Below are 17203 nucleotides of genomic sequence, written 5' to 3' on the forward strand. Positions count from 1 at the left end.
TGCACCGTAGATGGGATCAAGTCACCAAGCCCAACAGCAGCTCAACCTCAGACCTCACGTTCTTAAGCCGAATCATCGCTGCCATCATCTGAGAGTCGGCTTGTGGCCTGTCCAAGTTGGCTGGGTCCCGGGGAGCTGACTGGAGCGGCCGACATTTTTGCTGACTGGAGTCATGCTATCTTTGCCAGTTTGCTGGAATAGACACAGACACCGATTGGGTCACGCTGAAGACATTCCTGTCTTGTGAAGCAAGTCTGTTTGTATTTTAGGTTTGCCAGGACTAATGAATTAAAACATTTGGACTCTCCACAACTTGCTGTTTATCAATGCCTCTGACAGGAGGAGGGATTTCTTTTGCTCTTGCTTTTTCTAGAAGCATGACAACATCCTGGCTGTTGGAGAGACAAGGAAAGGAGAGAGGGGTCGTGGAGGGAAGCGGAACAGGGAGGCCCCGTGGGACGCCGGGGTCTGGGGGACAGCAGGTAGCAGCGAGCCGCCCTCCCAGCTGTCACTGCTCCTCAGATTGTCAGCGGCTGCTATGCGGCAGGTGCAGCCGGCTCTGCCACTAGGTCTGTGCTCCACAAAGGCAACGACCGGCCAAGGCAGTGGCTGGCCCTGGATTACACAAGTGCAGACACTCAACTAAGTGAGGTAAGGCGACAGGTGTGAAAACCCAACTAAACGCTCAGAGCACCAGCAACTTAACCAAAGCTCTGCTACCGCCGAGAGGAGGAATCAGTGGCCCATTTCCCCCGGCGGTGTGATGAAAAGGCAAGTTGGTTCAGGGGCTCTTGTGGCTGACACCGTGTGGAACTCAAAATCCACCCAACTTTGCCGCCGCCATCCTTTGGGAGGCAGACAGATGTTCTCTGTTGTGTGGAGGGGAGGGACTCTAATTAGCTGTGTTGATCAATTCCATTTCCCGTGGCTGGAAACCCTGCCAGAGATCTATTTACAAAATCCCAGGAGGCAAATTTCCGCCTCTTGTGGTTTATTTCCTGGTGCAGGAGAGCATTGGGAGATTTAGCCAAAAGAGGAGTGAAGCTTTTCATCCTCAGATGTTACGATAAAATGGTTTGGTGATGGTACAGGGTGTAACAATAAGATGTTTTCCTTTTGGCTACAACTTTAAGGGGTTTTTTATTGTCTGTTTTGTTAAATTTGAGACAGTCTGTTCTATTCCCTAGGAACAGGTGGCTAACGAGATGGTTGATTCTAAGCAGACGAGACTGCACAGAAATGTATGTCAGAGCTAAGATAAAGCAAATTTTGAGTCAAGTAACAGTGATTTTATATTACCCTTTTCTTGAGTCGAATGTTTCACATTAATACTTTTTTCTAACTTAGAATGACATGACTTGGAGTGCTTTATGGTTCATTGCTACTTGTAGTGTTAAATGAATGGGCCAAATATGATTCTAACTGGGTGATGAACAGTTGCTGGTTTTTCTCCAAAGCTATACTAGGTGTTTAATATAAGCATGTTCTTTTTTCATATACTGGTGATAAGATGATTCCATATGTATGTATGTCTAAATATATATATATATATATATATGTATGCATTCGCTTTGGCTCTATAAATAATTGTAAAGACAAAATTCAGTGTTCTAGACACTATTTTTAGATAGAGAAAAGTTATGGGAAAGAATCAGAAACCTTGCTGTGAGAAAATGTCCTGCTAAAGCAGTTCCCAGAATCTCGCTAAGGATGGTTAAAGAGATGATTTATATTTTGCCATTTTTAGAGACATTTTCTTTAAAATGTCATTCAGAGTTTTTGGTTTATTGTCTCCATGAGAAGGAAAGTAGAGGGCTTAGGGGGAAGCATGACTAAAAATAGAAAAGTTAAATATATGGATTTAAATGACAAAGATATCTGTGTTTGTAATAATATCTTTTCCTAGTCCCATTGAACAAAAATTATCAAATATCTTGGTTAAATTATTATACAAAGAAATATTCATGTATTTTCACCCACCCCAACCCATATTATCTGTAGCATGCTTTTCCATTCATTCTATCTTAGTTTATTAAATGGTAATTTAGTAGGTGATGTAGATCATCAATAGGATGTTTTTAGGATGTGTCTTTTGCTCATATCACACAACCTTAGAAATGTTTGGTAGATTAACAGGTAGTTAATCAGATATTTAAAGCACATACTATTCATAATATAACTGGGGGATATTTTAAAATAGTCTTTGGTATTCTTGAAATAATTCCATGATAGTTATTTGTTACCACTCCCAGATCAATAATTCAGATCCAATTTAGGCTTTTGAGTGTGAAAAGATGTCTGATGCCTTATTAAGACTTCTTTATCCCCCTCAATTAAAAATAAAATACTATATAAGACCTCAAAGGGCCAGGGTTGGACTGGTCAGTGTAAGGGATACTAAAAAAGTGAGGTGGGTGGAGATTTTGCCCCATCTTTTATATTTCATTCTAGATATATTTCCAAAGCACATTTTTTTATAAGCCAGAAAAAGAATTATAAATGGGGCAGGTGTAGGGAAAGAAAGCTAGGAGCTAGGAATATCTTTAAAATAAGAAAGCAGTGCTTACTAACTTTCCCCTCGAAGTTCCAAAGGCCTCTGAGTATTCGAGGGATAATGTTGGGTAAAGTGACAATGGCTCTCTCTTGTCCTTACAGCTGGAAGACCAGGAGGAAGGCCAAGGCTCAGGTGCCCACATGATCAGCACAGCCAGGGTACCTGCGGATAAGCCAGTACGCATTGCCTTCAGCCTCGATAATGCCTCAGGTATGCTCTGCTTTGAGGGAAAGGGTTGCCTCCCCTGCCTGCCGCCTTCTTACCATCATTTTTTCTAGTTCCACAAAGGACATTTAAAAATGCATGCCTGGGGACTTCCCTGGCGGTCCAGTGGTCAGGACTCCGAGCTTCCACTGAAGGGGGCGTGGGTTCGATCCCTGGTCGGGGAACTAAGATCCTGCAGGTTGTGCGACCAAAAAAAAAAAATGCATGCCTGGCATGACCCAATGATGGGGAGCGTGATTCTTCATCATGCATCGTTGGAGAGTGGCTTCCAGAAACGCCTCTGGTGATGCTTCCATCTCCAAACCTTTGGTTGTTTGAGCACATTTCTTCTTCTTCTTTTTTTAAAAAGTATTTATTTATTTAGGCTGTGCTGGGTCTTAGTTGCGGCATGCGGGAACTTCCTTGCAGCATGAGGATTTTTAGTTGCAGCATGCGGACTTCTTAGTTGCAGCATGCATGCAGGATCTAGGTCCCCCACCAGGGATCAAACCCGGGCCCCCTGCATTGGGAGCACGGAGTCTTACCCACTGGACCACCAGGGAAGTCCCTCTTCTTATTTTTTTACTTTTTCCATTTTAGTTTTCTTTTATTTTAAAATTCATGGAGCTATAACAATTTCTAATGAGAACAAATTATGTCATTGTTAAAACTGCATGAGGAAATGTTTATTAAGAGCTGGCAGTTGGCTAGGTAATATAAAAATATCACTGTCCCAGTTCCAGCATCATTTCCTGAAGCCTAAGTTCCAAATGCTGGTTTCTCACTGGTGCTCCCACACTTCCGGCTAAATAAACAGACTTCAGCGGGAGTGATGAATGGGACAGGTGAGGCGGACCTTCTTGAAATAGTATGGTCTGAGGTGAGGCTGCCTACTTAGAGCCCTTTGTCATGGCTTCCTTCAATGACCTCTTAACACACATACTCAGTTCCACCGTCTTTGACAGGGGACCTCAGGTGGTGTGAGGTCACAGTAGTGAGGAAGGGAAGGCTTGGATCTCTTCCACTGGTGTCATCTTTTGCTTTCAGTCTAATGTCATCTGTTAAAATCACATAGTCATATGCTTAAACAACATTATCATTTAAACCTTGCATCTTCTGAGGATTGATTCCCTCCTTCCTTCCTTCCCTCCCTCCCTCCCTCACTCCCTCCTTCCTTCCCTTTCTTCCCTCCCTCCCCTCCCTCCCTCCCTCCCTTCCTTCCTTCCTTCCTTCCTTCCTTCCTTCCTTCCTTCCTTCCTTCCTTCCTTCCTTCCTTCCTTCCGTCCTTCCTTCCTACAATGATCCTGTAGGAAGGAATGCTTTAAAAAGTAATGATTGAAAAGGGACAGGTTCCGCCCCAAAATAATGCAAAGTAAGGATCTGGGCTCTGTGAAGTCTGACACTACACAACCCATTTAGACTTTACTATACCAAGTGATTATGGTGGTGACACCTCTGCCCTGGGGTTCCTGGACTATGCAGCCCCCAGTGGAGAATTCGTTCTAGAGTAGGAAGAGGTGAAGCCTTGACTCTTCATCATCTTTTCTTCCAACACTCTTCCCATGGCCGCTGTTATATTTTATTCCCAATCAAGGTTGCCCTGCAAGACAATGATGAAGGGGAAACCTCCCAAAAGGCAAACCAATCTGTCTCAACTAAGAAATGACAACTACCATTAATTGCATTTGTCATTGCATTAGATCTTCACTTATATTATTTCTGATCTTTAAAATAACCATGCAATGTAGGCATTAGTATTTCCAGTTTGCAGAGACAGAGATCAAGGTCCAGAGACCACACTGTTAGTGAGTAACAGAGTTATGATTTAAACTCAGGTCCCTAGACTGGACTGTCTGAATTCTTCATTATCCCATCATGCATCTCTAGGAAGAAAAGGAAGCTATGTTTGTAGGGAAAGAGAGTATGTAAGAACTCTCTGTACTTTCTGCTCAATTTATCTGTAAACCTAAAACTGCACTAAAAAATAGAGTCTATAATTAAAAACAAAACAAAAAAGAAAAGCTCCTTCTGTTTTTACGCATTTCATAAATGCAAGATTTTGAGGAATAATCAGTGCTTGAGTGGCTAGCTCTCAAGACAGACACATGTAAACCCAAAATCCCAAGGGAGAAAGAAGATGTACAATTTTCTTCCTTGTGCTCATGTCCCACATGAGCAGGACAAGTCCTGTCGCAATCAACAGTGTTACAGAGAAAATTTAGTATATAAAGCTTGGTTATTTCAAACAATATTATTATATCATAATTTTGGGCAACACAAATACACATATTGGTCCCTCATATTCATTTTAACAAAATTTAATTTATGTACAGAAAAGAACCATGGAGAGGTGGATCTTGTTCTTTGGGCTACATGAATAGACTCTCCCTTGAAGTACAAGATGTACAACTTGTAATTAATTTGCCACCATCCTTTGAACCCTCTTGGCCCCTGGCTGGGAATTCCTGCATGTTTTTCATCAGTCATTTTAGATTGGTTTGTTCCAGTCTCTTTCAAATGTCCCAAGAATGCCCACTTCTGAAATTCACAGTTTTTGATACAGTAGCTTCAAATAAGGCTTGTCATTTATTTCAAGTAATTCCTGACTTCTAGTTCTACAGAAAGATGCTCCTGAAGGCTTATGAAGAACCTTCTAAAATTAAATTTTGTAAAATGATCAATGTGTCCCCATATCTCTCGAAAGGGCACCTAACTAGAGAATCCAAGACAGGAGCTGGGGTTCTGTGTTTCTCTGTCTTTCTTAAAATAATCACCCGAGAGCACTCATCAAAAACATATGTTCCATGGCCCCACTCCTCCTGCAGTAGGCTCGGACTGAAGCCCAGCAATCTGTATTTTCCCATGCACCTGAGCTTACAAGTGCACAGAAAGATGCCTTGCAGATATCTGGGGACACTCCCTCTGAATTCTCGAATAAGGAGTGTGTGGAGTGTCACACCAAGCAACACTTGCCATCATACACACTGTGCATGCCTTTTGAATTCCACTGCATGTGGCCCATAGACCACACACTTAGGGGGAAAACAAAGGAAAAATCCTAGACTTTTACCATAAATGGGAAAACTAAGGTAAACTTTTAGGGAGTAATTCCTTATTATTGAATTTATTCTTGAGGAGTAAGCAGAGTCCATGAGAAAAGGAGATGTCTTTGCCTGTGAATGTTGACTTGTTCATTTCTTATGAGCCTAATACGGTGTTTATCCCTCTGGTCATGTTGGGACCGTTTCTTTTCTTTTCTTTTCTTTTTTTTGCATATTTATCTGAGACAATTTAGTGTAGAGGTTAAGGGAATATGGCTTTGGAATCAGTGAGCTGTGGTTTCTAGATCTATTTCCATCACTGTTTGTGTGATCTTGGGTAAGTCACTCAACTTTGCTGAACTTCAGTTTCTCATAAGATGTGTATAGTAATAACTCACAGAGTTGTTGTGAGAATTAAATGACACTATATAGATAAAACATGTAGCATAGCACTTGACATAAATTAAGGACTCAGCTAGCCCCTGTGTTTATGATGATTGATTCTGGAAAATGAAGGAAAGTATAAACCATGAAGCAGCTTTGTGTTTCACCTACATCTCACACTTCTACTTCTTGTCAAGGCAGGGTGTATAGTATAACTGAGCTGCAATTATTTAGGGAGTAATTATCCAGTTGGTGGATTGTGGGTACCTCTGCTTCTGCTCTTATCAGTTAGCTGAGCTTTACTTAGTTTCTATATTTCTAGCATTCTGCCAAAGGCTGGTGATATGTGCAAAGAGAAGTACAATATGATCTCTCCTATGGGTTTTATAAGGTAGAAGTACAATATGATCTCTCTTATGGGGAAAAATCTGTCACCCAGAGCAGATGGGAACAGCTTCTTGGAAGATGTGATAGTCATCCTGGGCTTGAAGGCGGGTAGTGTATAGAAAGGTAGTGTAGGAAAGGTGCCACTTCTGGATGCCAGGTATAAGAAAAGGAAGCTACACATCTTCTAACAATTCTTCTTCCTTTTCCCTTCAAACAGAAAACGTGAGCAAAACCTAAGTCAGGAAGAGCACAATTTGTTCAGGAAATACTAAAACTCTCTTCAGCTGGAACAGAGGTCTGAACTGTGGAAGAGTTCCTGCCATTTACTGGGCCCCACTCTGAGCTGGGCATTGTGCTGGAGTCTTAGGTAGAACGTCTATTTTAGATAGCAGTAGACTAGAGTTACCAAGTCAATCTTAAAAGTCCAGTGAAAGAGTTTGGATTTGATCAGAAGCAATAGAGTTTCAAGAGTTCTTGAGCAAGGGAGTAATATGATGAAAATGGTGAGTGTTCAATTGGGATAGTCTAGAACGTGGGGAGATGAGAGAATGCAAGGGGCTTTTTATCATGGTACACAGACAAAGTGATGAAAGCCTGGATTAGAGAATGGAATGGGATGATTGAATTCAGAGTACGTTTGGAAGGAAGGGTTGAAAGGACTCGGTGACAGACTGACCTGGGAGATGGGGAATTGATCATTGATTGTTGATAGCAGAATGAGCCAGAAGTTTTCAAAAAGACTAGGGACCTCTAGGGGCTTAAATAAAGGAAGCAAGTTGTTAGGGGGAAAAAAAGCCTTTTAAAATACAATCAACATTTCTAGCCTACCATTAGACCCCGTCCTTAAGTAACACTTAGCTAGCCATAACTCCCAGAGGCAGCAACGCTTGTCTTTTTTTTTTTTTTTAAGAATATATTTTATTTTATTTATTTATTTTTTTGGCTGCACCGAGAGGCTTGCGGTATCTTGGGGTCTTAGTTCCCCAACGAGGGATCAAACCCGGGTTCTCGGCAGTGAAAGCATGGAGTCCCTAACCACTGGACAGCCAGGAATTTCCCAGCAATGCTTGTCTTTAATAAACTATGATATGACTGGTATTACCTCCAAACTGGGAATGCCAAAAAGTTGACTTTCTAAATTGGGACCATCATGAAGTTAGTTTTCTCAATAGAAAATGTGCAGAAGAGAAATAGGAATCCCACTTCTTGGGTTATTAGAGACTCACTGGCCCTTCTCCAATTAGAGAGAATTTAGAGTTAGACAGACGTGAGGATTTGATGTTAATTACTTGAGAATTTTCTTTATCTTCAGCAGAGCCAAAATCTGGCACATTCTTGTGTAAATCTAGACCTTGGCTTTTTAAAACAATTTTTTTGGTTGTTATTTAGAATCAAGGATACTGGTATCAGCCCTAGCTGGTAGCTTTCAACAATTTGTTTAAAAAATTTTTTTTTCAAGCTATTAGAATTTTTCATACCTGGGCATGAATTAATCATAAGACCTTTAGTTTAAAAAAACTAAAGACCCACTCTGCTTAAGTAATACTATTTTGTCCTCACACATCTGGTGTTTTGTGTGGCAGTGGGAATTATGTGGAGTAGCTGAAGTAGCTATCCTTGAATCTAGTTTAACCGGGTATCGTGTGAATGTCTTTCTGCATACATGTGCAAAACTGGCTCTCAGCAAAATTGTGATGCAGGTGAAATGTCTCTTGTCATTGTCCCCTTCCTTCAACTTTTTTCTCCCTCTGGTACCTTTTGGTGTTACTTCTCTCTCCCTCTTCAGGGCCCCCAAATTTCCGTACTCTCTTCTCTTCACAGTCTCAATCCTTGCTTTTGGGAAAGACTCTGGAAAACCTCATTCACACTAAGCAATAAGTGTCGAGGTTTACCTTTTTATCTCTCTCAGGGTGTATTTTTGTGTATCAGTAGGAGGTCTAGGGATAAAGTTCCCACTGGAATTCTACCAGCCAACTTGGTAAGCATGGCATTTGGGGACATGGGCTGGGTGAGCCTCTTTGAACTCTCCCAGGTCGCATTCTGTCCCAACTCTGACCCTACCTTTAGGGCTGCCTCAGCATGTACTGATAACAATAAGTTGAAAACCACTCAAGAGTGGGGTGGGAGTGGGGGGGGGGATCTGCTATATTTACATCCTTTACAGAGCACAGAGTTGAGAACCACAGTAGAACTTAATTATCAAATACTATAAAATCAATAATACAGTATCTATAACCCCTTTGAGTTTGTTATTCTGATATCGGGTGAAGATTCTTTGAGATACAACTGGATTTATTGGTTGGAATCTGTTGCTTAAGGCTGTAAAGAAAGGTCAAAAAGGAAATGAATGCTTATGGAGTCCCTAGGTGTTTTTACTTGTACTATCTCATCAATTTAGTATAGGCGACAACTCTGCAGGAAGATGTTATTATACCCATTTTACAGATGTGGAAACATTGGCTAAGGGAGGTTAAATAACTTGCCTCTAATCAAGCAGTTAATAAATAATGGGAAGGGATTCAAAGCCAGTCCCTTGGGGCTGTTTTTACTTTATTGCCCATTTGGAGGTAGGATCCAAGTAATAAGAGAAAAGAATGATTGTTCCTGTCAGCAGATAGCCTCCCCAGTGGTCCTGGGAAATGATGGAGGAAAGTTAGTTCTGATATGTTTTCACAGAGTAGGAAAGAAGAAAGGGAGAGGTAAATTTTACTTAGTGGTGTCTGACAAATAAATATACTTCCAACGAGTTCATCTTGAAGCAGATGTTTCTGGGTGAGGGAGTATGCTTTTAAGCTAAATAAGTCAAAATATTCTTACAAAAGGATAAATCAATAAGATTCACAAAATGATAGCTACAATAATAGTGACTAGATGAGTGTTTCAAAGAAACATAAAATCTGTCTTTAAACTGAATCAGGTCTCTCCATGCAGAGAAAATCATTCAGTCTATTTGATGTATGATCTTGTTTGCCTGACTATTTTAGGTGCTGGTTAAGGTAACATGGTGATTTTTATTAATTATAAACAATTGACAATCTGCTAGGTATCATACGAAAGCTCTACCTTTATCCATATCCATATCTATAGTTTTAATTTTATGGTCCCTGAAAATTCAATGTGTATTAGATTCGCATCTCTAATGTTTAACAAGCAGAAAGCAAAGTTTAAAAAAGCTTTTGATGTGTTTCAAAATGATATTATGCTCTAACAAGACCCAAGGTATCCAGAAAGTTTAAAATAGTTTTTTGATATATTGGTAATGTGATTTGTAAACTTATGTCACTTATTTTATTTCTAAAAATAAAATGTGAATCTTGATTTAGATTTAAAGGGAAAGTACTCAAAGACCTTTCATGTGTAAGTTAAAAAAATGTTTTTTAATAATATTTTAGATAGAAAGTGCTTTGATAAGGAAGTAAAAGAGAAACGCTTTTAAAATTCAGACTTAAATGAAGAGAGCTGAGGTTATGGCCACACCAGGGAAATCTCCCTTAACTTGGCCTGGGGAGAACTCAGTAATTAGAGTCAGTGATCTTGACCCTACCTGTTCTCTTTGGATTATTCGGATGATGAAGATACCCTTAACCCCCATCATTAAACACATACTCACATATGCGCATGCGGGCACACACACACACACACACACACACACACACGTGCCTTGCCTCCCCATTACCACTTTGATTGAGTTTATGGTGAAAAGGAATTTAAACTCGATTATATTAAGCATTCATTATTACTACTGATTATTTCCTAGGTGCCAGGCTTTAGGCGAAATGGTTGACATATGCATTCCTTTACTAATAAGTTTCTGAGACGGGGAATATGACGTCCATTTTGCGGAGGAGAAAACTGAGTCTCAAAGAGATTATGTTGATTGTCCACATTCACCAATTAAAAACTGGTCAACCCAGAGATTCAAAGGCAGGTTTATCCATCCTACCAAATGGCACCAACCTGCTGTCCTTAGTGGTTAGGAGCCTTCACAGGCAAACAGTTACCAGGAAAGGTTTTTCATGAGCCTCTGCAGTGCAGCCACTGCCCCAACTCACTTGCCTCTTAAGTGTCAGTTTGCCCCTGGTGCCCTGAAGGACAGTCTCCAGGAGACCAGCACTCAGGGGTTGTCCTGGAGGCAGGACCATAATGTGTCACAGTGCAAACATTCTGGGGCTCTTCAAAAATTATTAAGAATTTCAAAACAGTGTACCCGGATCATTAAACCAAGCGCGGGCCCGCCTCGGAGAAGAGCTCCTGCGACTGCGCAGGTGCATTCCCACGAAGCCGGCTTCGACTGCCGGAAGTGTAGACGGGTTGAACGGATTCTGGGCCAGCTGCCTCTCCAAGTTCCTGGTTGGGGAGTGGAGTGAGGTTTGGGGATGTTCTCTGAGCGTGACTTCTCCCTCTCCTGAGGTCTTCTTCTCTGTGTGGAAACCGACACTCATTCTACCAAGGATTTGGAGTTTCCCAGCGTAGACCCAGCTGTACAATATTTAGGATGGAGGGCACAGTGGGAGGGGGAGAGAGTTGACTCCAAAGTCCAGTCAAGATGTTGTCTAGAGCAGTTGTTCTCAAATGTTGGTTCTCAGACCTGGTCTGGTTCTGATGAAGTTTTCCTCTCTGATGTAAAGCAAAAGAAATAAGGACAGCACAGTGAGGTTGTGTGTGTGTGTTTGTCTATAAAGCTAAATTTATCCATTATGATGGATACACTTGCATTCTAAGATTATATTTGTCTTATAATTTTGGTGTTAAAATGTTCTCTGTCATAAAGGGATGTTAAAGATACATGGTCGTTGTTTTGGAATCTTCACTAGCTGAATAAAAATTTGGACAGTCTAAGGGCATGATTCCCAATGTTTTGGGGAAAATTTTACTGGCTCATGAAATACAAGTGCATGGGAACCCATGAAGCCGAAGGTGAAGAAGCACAGGGCAGCATGAAAAGAGCCCTGGGCGGGGAGACACCCTTTAGTCTTATGAGACTCTTCCTTTCGTGGGGCCCTTGTTCTCAGCTCTGCTCTGAGAGTCTGGGACCAGATGACCACCAGTTCCTTCCAGCTGTAGCATTATCTGAGAGCTCTGGATGAATAATTACTAAATAACAGTGAGGATTTGGATTACAGACCCAATGGGCCTCCCTTATCTGATTCATGGAGAAGCACAGAGCAGACAATTTAAGGAAATCTGAAACAGAATAACCACCAAAGCAACCCAACAGCTGCTAAATAGACACTGAGACAAGCCCATCATAAAATGTACTATGGTATGTCATAATGGTTGGGATACCAATCAGAAAGTTCTATATTAAGTACCATTGACTTAGTCACATTGTGTTTGCAAAACAAGCAGTGAACATCTGCTTATTAAAAAAAAAAAAATTCCTCTTTCATTCTTTCCTTTATCTTTCGTCCTTTAACAAATTCCTGAGGATACATTTTTCTTGGTCCATCAAGCCCACAGTGCCATTTTGGAAAGGAAGCCTATGAATTATTTTCTTAATGCATTAAAAAATGTGGTAAAGTGATTTGCCAGTTTGGCATAGAACCTCAGTCCCTGCCTTGAATGTAATAGGCATTTAATAAATATTGGATTGATAAATAAATTTTAACAAAATAGTACTTGCATTCTGATTTTTATCACATTATGAACATATCTAGCAACTACTCTCCTTTTTTCAAAAAAGCCAGACTTTTCAAGGGGGTGTCTTGCATAGCTACTGTACAATTTACTTTGTGCTTCTGGAATTGTCAAAACAAACTTAACTGCTCTTAGGAACTCCGATCTGATATCACTGTCAAAATGTTTTACAACGATTTGGCCAAATGTTTGTGGAACAGCTGTGCTACTAGTCTGCCTGAGTCATTTTCCTTCTTTCTTTTTGGCCCAATCCTGTGATTCATCATTCTGCTTTTAGAATATTTGCCTATTTTTAAAACCAGTCAAAGAAGGCAGCCACTGTTTAAAAGTAAACACACCACACATCAACTTGGAGCAGCTTTGTAAGCAGCTTTGCAAGCACTGAAATTTCTGGCTGGCAGGGATGCCAGCTAAACCAGATGGCATCAAGCAGTGAAATACAGGACTGGCTTTCAAACTCAGTCATCTGCTTACATCTGTCTTTGGTTTTCTTGTTTCCAATGCCATTTCCTGCTTGGATTAAATCAACTTTAACAAAACTCTTGCTTTTATTTTGTCTTTCTAAAATATTTATTATATGTTTATTTCTATGTCAATCAATTAGACTTTTTTTTTTTTTCCAACTCGAGGAATCTAATCTTAAGCCTTTACTTATCTGCAAAATTATCAGCTTGGTCCCATATATATATGCCTTTACATGGTGTGACTATCAATAATGACAGATTTTTATAATGGGCTTTATTAATTCTGGGTCATACCAGATATTTGCTATTTACTATAGTAATGCAAATGAATATCTGTTTTCCTTTTTTTTTTTTTTAATAATTAAGCAGGAAGGAGCGTGACTTCACAGAGAAGAAGGTGGATTAAGTCCCAGGAAGCCTTGAGTTCCATTCCTGGCTATCTTTTAGAATTCTAGAATGTACTATCTTCTCTGTACTTTGTAGAAGTGGTTTCTCCTTCTAACAAGTGGCTGCTCATCTGTGACTATTAAGGTTGGGATGCCAAAGTATGATATGTTCCCATCTACCCGTACCAAGTTGTTCCAGCCTTGAACTCAATGAGCGGAAATAATCATGATGTTTGGGTTATTGATATTTTATTGAAGTAAATTGAAATACACCTTAGACCAAAGTCCATTTTATAAAGAAACTATAGGTTTTATATAAGGCTATCTCCAAAGGGTCAGTAGAAACAAATGATTATTTCTGTCTTTTTAAAAAAAAATTTCTGTTTTTTTGTCCAATTCTTTGCAAATGATGGGGTGGATTGAAAAAGCCACAGTATTTGGCAGAAGTTGTCACCTCCGAGTAGAAGAAAGCATTCCAAGGGCCAAGGGATTGACTCTCCTTGTTTCCTTGTGAGATGGCACTCCAGCCTGCAGCGAGAGTCTTGGGAAGATTTCCCTGTTTCTACTTGCTCTCTGCAGCTACATAGCGTCGGTGAACCTGGGGGCATCCATTGTGTGGCAGGTACAGGAACAAATGGATTCACAGTTGGTGCCCCATTGCCATTGTCTGAAGCCACTCAAGTGGGAGTATTATTACACTACTCGACTAAAATATAGCAGAGGCCCTGAAGGTGTTTGGATGAGGTGAATACTGTCCTTGTCTGAATGATATTTCTGGTGATTATCTTCGGTGCCTTTGAAGAAACGTAATCTCTTAGAAGCCAGGAGCTCCTCGTGTGCTGCGTTTTATTCTGGATAGTACTGTCAGTGAGTAGGGAGAGGATGCTTGCTTATGCGTTGTGTATGGCCCGTATTACTTCTTCTGGTTCAGAGAGAACTTCAACAGTTTTTATAAATAAATTTGTTTATGGTAGTGAGAACATAAAAAGCATGATCTTTCTTTCTTATAATTTAAAATAGATTTGGTATTGAAATTATTCGTGTAGCCTGTATTTCATCGTATTCTCGTAGTCATACCTGTGGTAGATGTTGTCAACAAGGAGAGGATTGGAAATCTATGGCCAGTGGACCCACAGAGCCAGATACAGAGGTTCTGCTGACAAGAGGGCTGTCCTCTAGTACCAGAGCTAGGTCAGCAGTATGTTCTTTTTTTTTTTTTTTTAAACTTCTAAGGACAGTCTTCATTAGTACAAAAATTACTTAGTTAAACCCCAACCTGAACCGCTATACTTCTATCTTTATCTGTAGAAAATAATGGAATAAACACCAATAGCTACTCACTGCTCTAGATCCCATAACTCTTTAAACTTCCTAGTGAGGGTCAAAATGCTCTACTTCAAGATCATATTATTCTTGAGAAGCACTTTATTCTGAATGTATGCACAACTTTTCTTCCTTTTCTTTTTTTTTTCATTGCAGCATTATTTATTATTACAAAAAATTGGAACTCAATATTCACCAATAGGAAAAGGACAAATACATTCCAATAATAAATGAATGAGTGAATACTCTATATCAGTTAAATGAACAAACTAAAACTAAGTTTATTTAGTTCAATCTCAAACACATAATGTTAATCAAAAAAAGAAAAGAACAAATTTTAGAAGGATATCTACAATGTGATTCAATTTATAGTTTAAAATCATCCATGCATAGTAATACTATATTACCTATATTGTTTGTGGGTGTATACATACATAATAAAAATATAAATACATACATATGCATGATAACCTCTAAAATCAGGATAGTGGTTACTTCTGAATATGAAGGGGTAGAAGGGGAATAGAGTTGTCTCCACTCACCTTATTTCTTAAGCTAGGTTCTTACCTTTTCTTACCATATGAATTCAATTGGCATGAATTCCGTTAGACATTCTGCAGTAGAAAAACTCTCCTCCTTGCCAAATAATTGAATGGTACAATTCTCATCATCTTTTTAGTCTAAGGAGGTCAGCCTTATGGCTATGGCAAGGAGAGCAGAAGTATGTTCTTGAAGAGATTTGGATAAACTCCTCTCAGGTTTCCTCTGATGCTTCTGTGAACCACCTCTTTTGATCCAGCAACACCTGCCTATTGCCAGTCAGCCAGATGAAGGCAGCTGAGGACAGAGTTGCGGGCTCTCCCGCATCAGGACAGTATATGGGCCTTGGGTTGGGATTGCTGCCTGGTACATTGGGAAGAAACACCCTGATCGGGTTACTGCCTGTCACCCACTGTAACCCAGAGGAAGCTCTGGTCAACTGCCTGTCAGTGGTGGTTTGTGGTAAGAGCCGAGGGAAAACCCATCAAAGCTTGCCACCCTTGGAGTCTTTCAGAGCAGAACTAACACTTTTTTCCACTAACACGTTCTTCTGTCCCAGTGAGGTTGTTCTGGTCACCTCATTATTACCTTGTTAAATAAAGCACTTTCCTGCATATCATATTTTTTGGTTTTGGCTAACGTAGGAGTCTTGAAAGATAAGCAGTACTTCTTAATTGGAGAACTACTAGGCTGAACATTTGAGGATTCTGATACTTGTTTGCAAAATTTTGGTCAAACCAACTATGCCTTCTGTGCTTCTGTTTGTACCAAAAAATGAGCAAAATTGCCTTCTGCATTCTTTCTGTCCCTAACTGATGTATACTGACGGTGCAAGTCCAAAGATGGTAACAGCAAGAAAACTCTCCTGAGAGAAAGGGCTCTAATAGTGAAGAATCATTTTATTTTCATGTTTTAGATGATACACCTCCTGAAGATGCCATTCCTCTGGTCGTTCCAGAATTAGACCAGCAGCTACAGGTAAGGATTTTTCTGCAGTTTTTCCTCTTTCCTCCTTAGTTTCACAAAATACAGTGAGTGGAAAAGTCACTGTATTTTGCCTAATTGAGAAAGACTGACCTGGAGACAGAGTGGGGGACATTTCACGTCATCAAGGTTTGCATTTCTAGGGTTTCAAGGTCATGAAGCCCTCAGGTAATGCCCCTATCTGTTTATGTGGCTATCGCACGAGAATAGCAAGAACTTAGGGGACTTCCCTGGTGGCACAGTGGTTAAGAATCCACCTGCCAATGCAGGGGACACGGGTTTGAGCCCTGGTCTGGGAAGATCCCACATGCTGCAGAGCAACCAAGCCCGTGTGCCACAACTACTGAGCCTGTGCTCTAGAGCCCGCGAGCCACAACTACTGAGCCCACGTGCCACAACTACGGAAGCCCGCATGCCTAGAGCCCATGCTCCGCAACAAGAGACACCACCACAATGAGAAGCCTGCACACTGCAACGAAGAGTAGCCCCCGCTCGCCACAACTAGAGAGAAAAGCCCTCGTGCAGCAACGAAGACCCAATGCAGCCAAAATTAAATTAATTAATTAATTAATTTTAAAAAAAGAACTTAGGGTGTAAGCTCCTACTTTTAAGGAGTTTTGGAGCCTGAGGACAGGGCTGGTCCCTGCTCTCCTTGGCTGTGGATGTTTCTGGGCTGTTGCAGTTTTGGCCCATTTTGGATTAGTGATTTAGTGATAAACTATAGGGGACACTTGTCATGTGTGGCGAGACTTCAGAATAATCTTCCTTTCTCTACTCCACGCTCACCCTCTCCCCAGTTTTCTGACAATTTGTAATAGAATGTAATTATTTTAAGTTAAGCCTTCTGAATACTGTCTGGTTTGACCTATGAGAAAAATATTTTGTGTGTGTAGTCTATGGATGACCTATCAAAGATATCTCATTTTAATACACCAGAATTATTTGAAAGAAGCTAATTTATGACACTTTAATTTTCTTTAGGTGATATATGGTGGTTCCAGAAAAGATGGCTTTAGGAAGAGGCTCTGCCTAAAATACCTGGATATTGGCCTTGGGTCAAATATTCGCCTGGGTACTTCACTTTGCTGTCACATTTAGACCAGTCTAATAGGGGTCTTGAATCCTGTGCACAGATATTTGCTTAGTCACCACTTTTTTCTCTAAATACTGGTTCTGAAAGCCTTTAGGAGGGGTCTGCCACCTCCAGTTCCCAACTGATGTTTCCTCTTGTCTTACACTTGGTAGCACTTCCCATTTGTGGGTGCGCTTGGTGTCCTGAAGTCATTTGAGTTTGGGACC

The 17203-nt window shown here is 40.5% G+C and overlaps 1 protein-coding gene across 1 annotated transcript in view; it reads left to right on the forward strand.

The window, feature by feature from the left end:
• The first annotated feature begins 569 nt into the window (after nt 1–569).
• MAP3K7CL (MAP3K7 C-terminal like) overlaps nt 570–17203 on the forward strand; it is a 38701-nt gene continuing 22067 nt past the window's right edge. Inside the window, exons 1-3 of the mRNA XM_068545727.1 lie at nt 570–651; nt 2656–2764; nt 15837–15898. Coding sequence (XP_068401828.1) covers nt 2695–2764; nt 15837–15898 — 132 coding nt within the window. The 5' untranslated portion in view covers nt 570–651; nt 2656–2694. The remainder of the gene's footprint in view (nt 652–2655; nt 2765–15836; nt 15899–17203) is intronic.

Source organism: Eschrichtius robustus, chromosome 6 (genome assembly GCF_028021215.1).
Source record: "Eschrichtius robustus isolate mEscRob2 chromosome 6, mEscRob2.pri, whole genome shotgun sequence".
Classification (NCBI taxonomy): Eukaryota; Metazoa; Chordata; class Mammalia; order Artiodactyla; family Eschrichtiidae; genus Eschrichtius; species Eschrichtius robustus.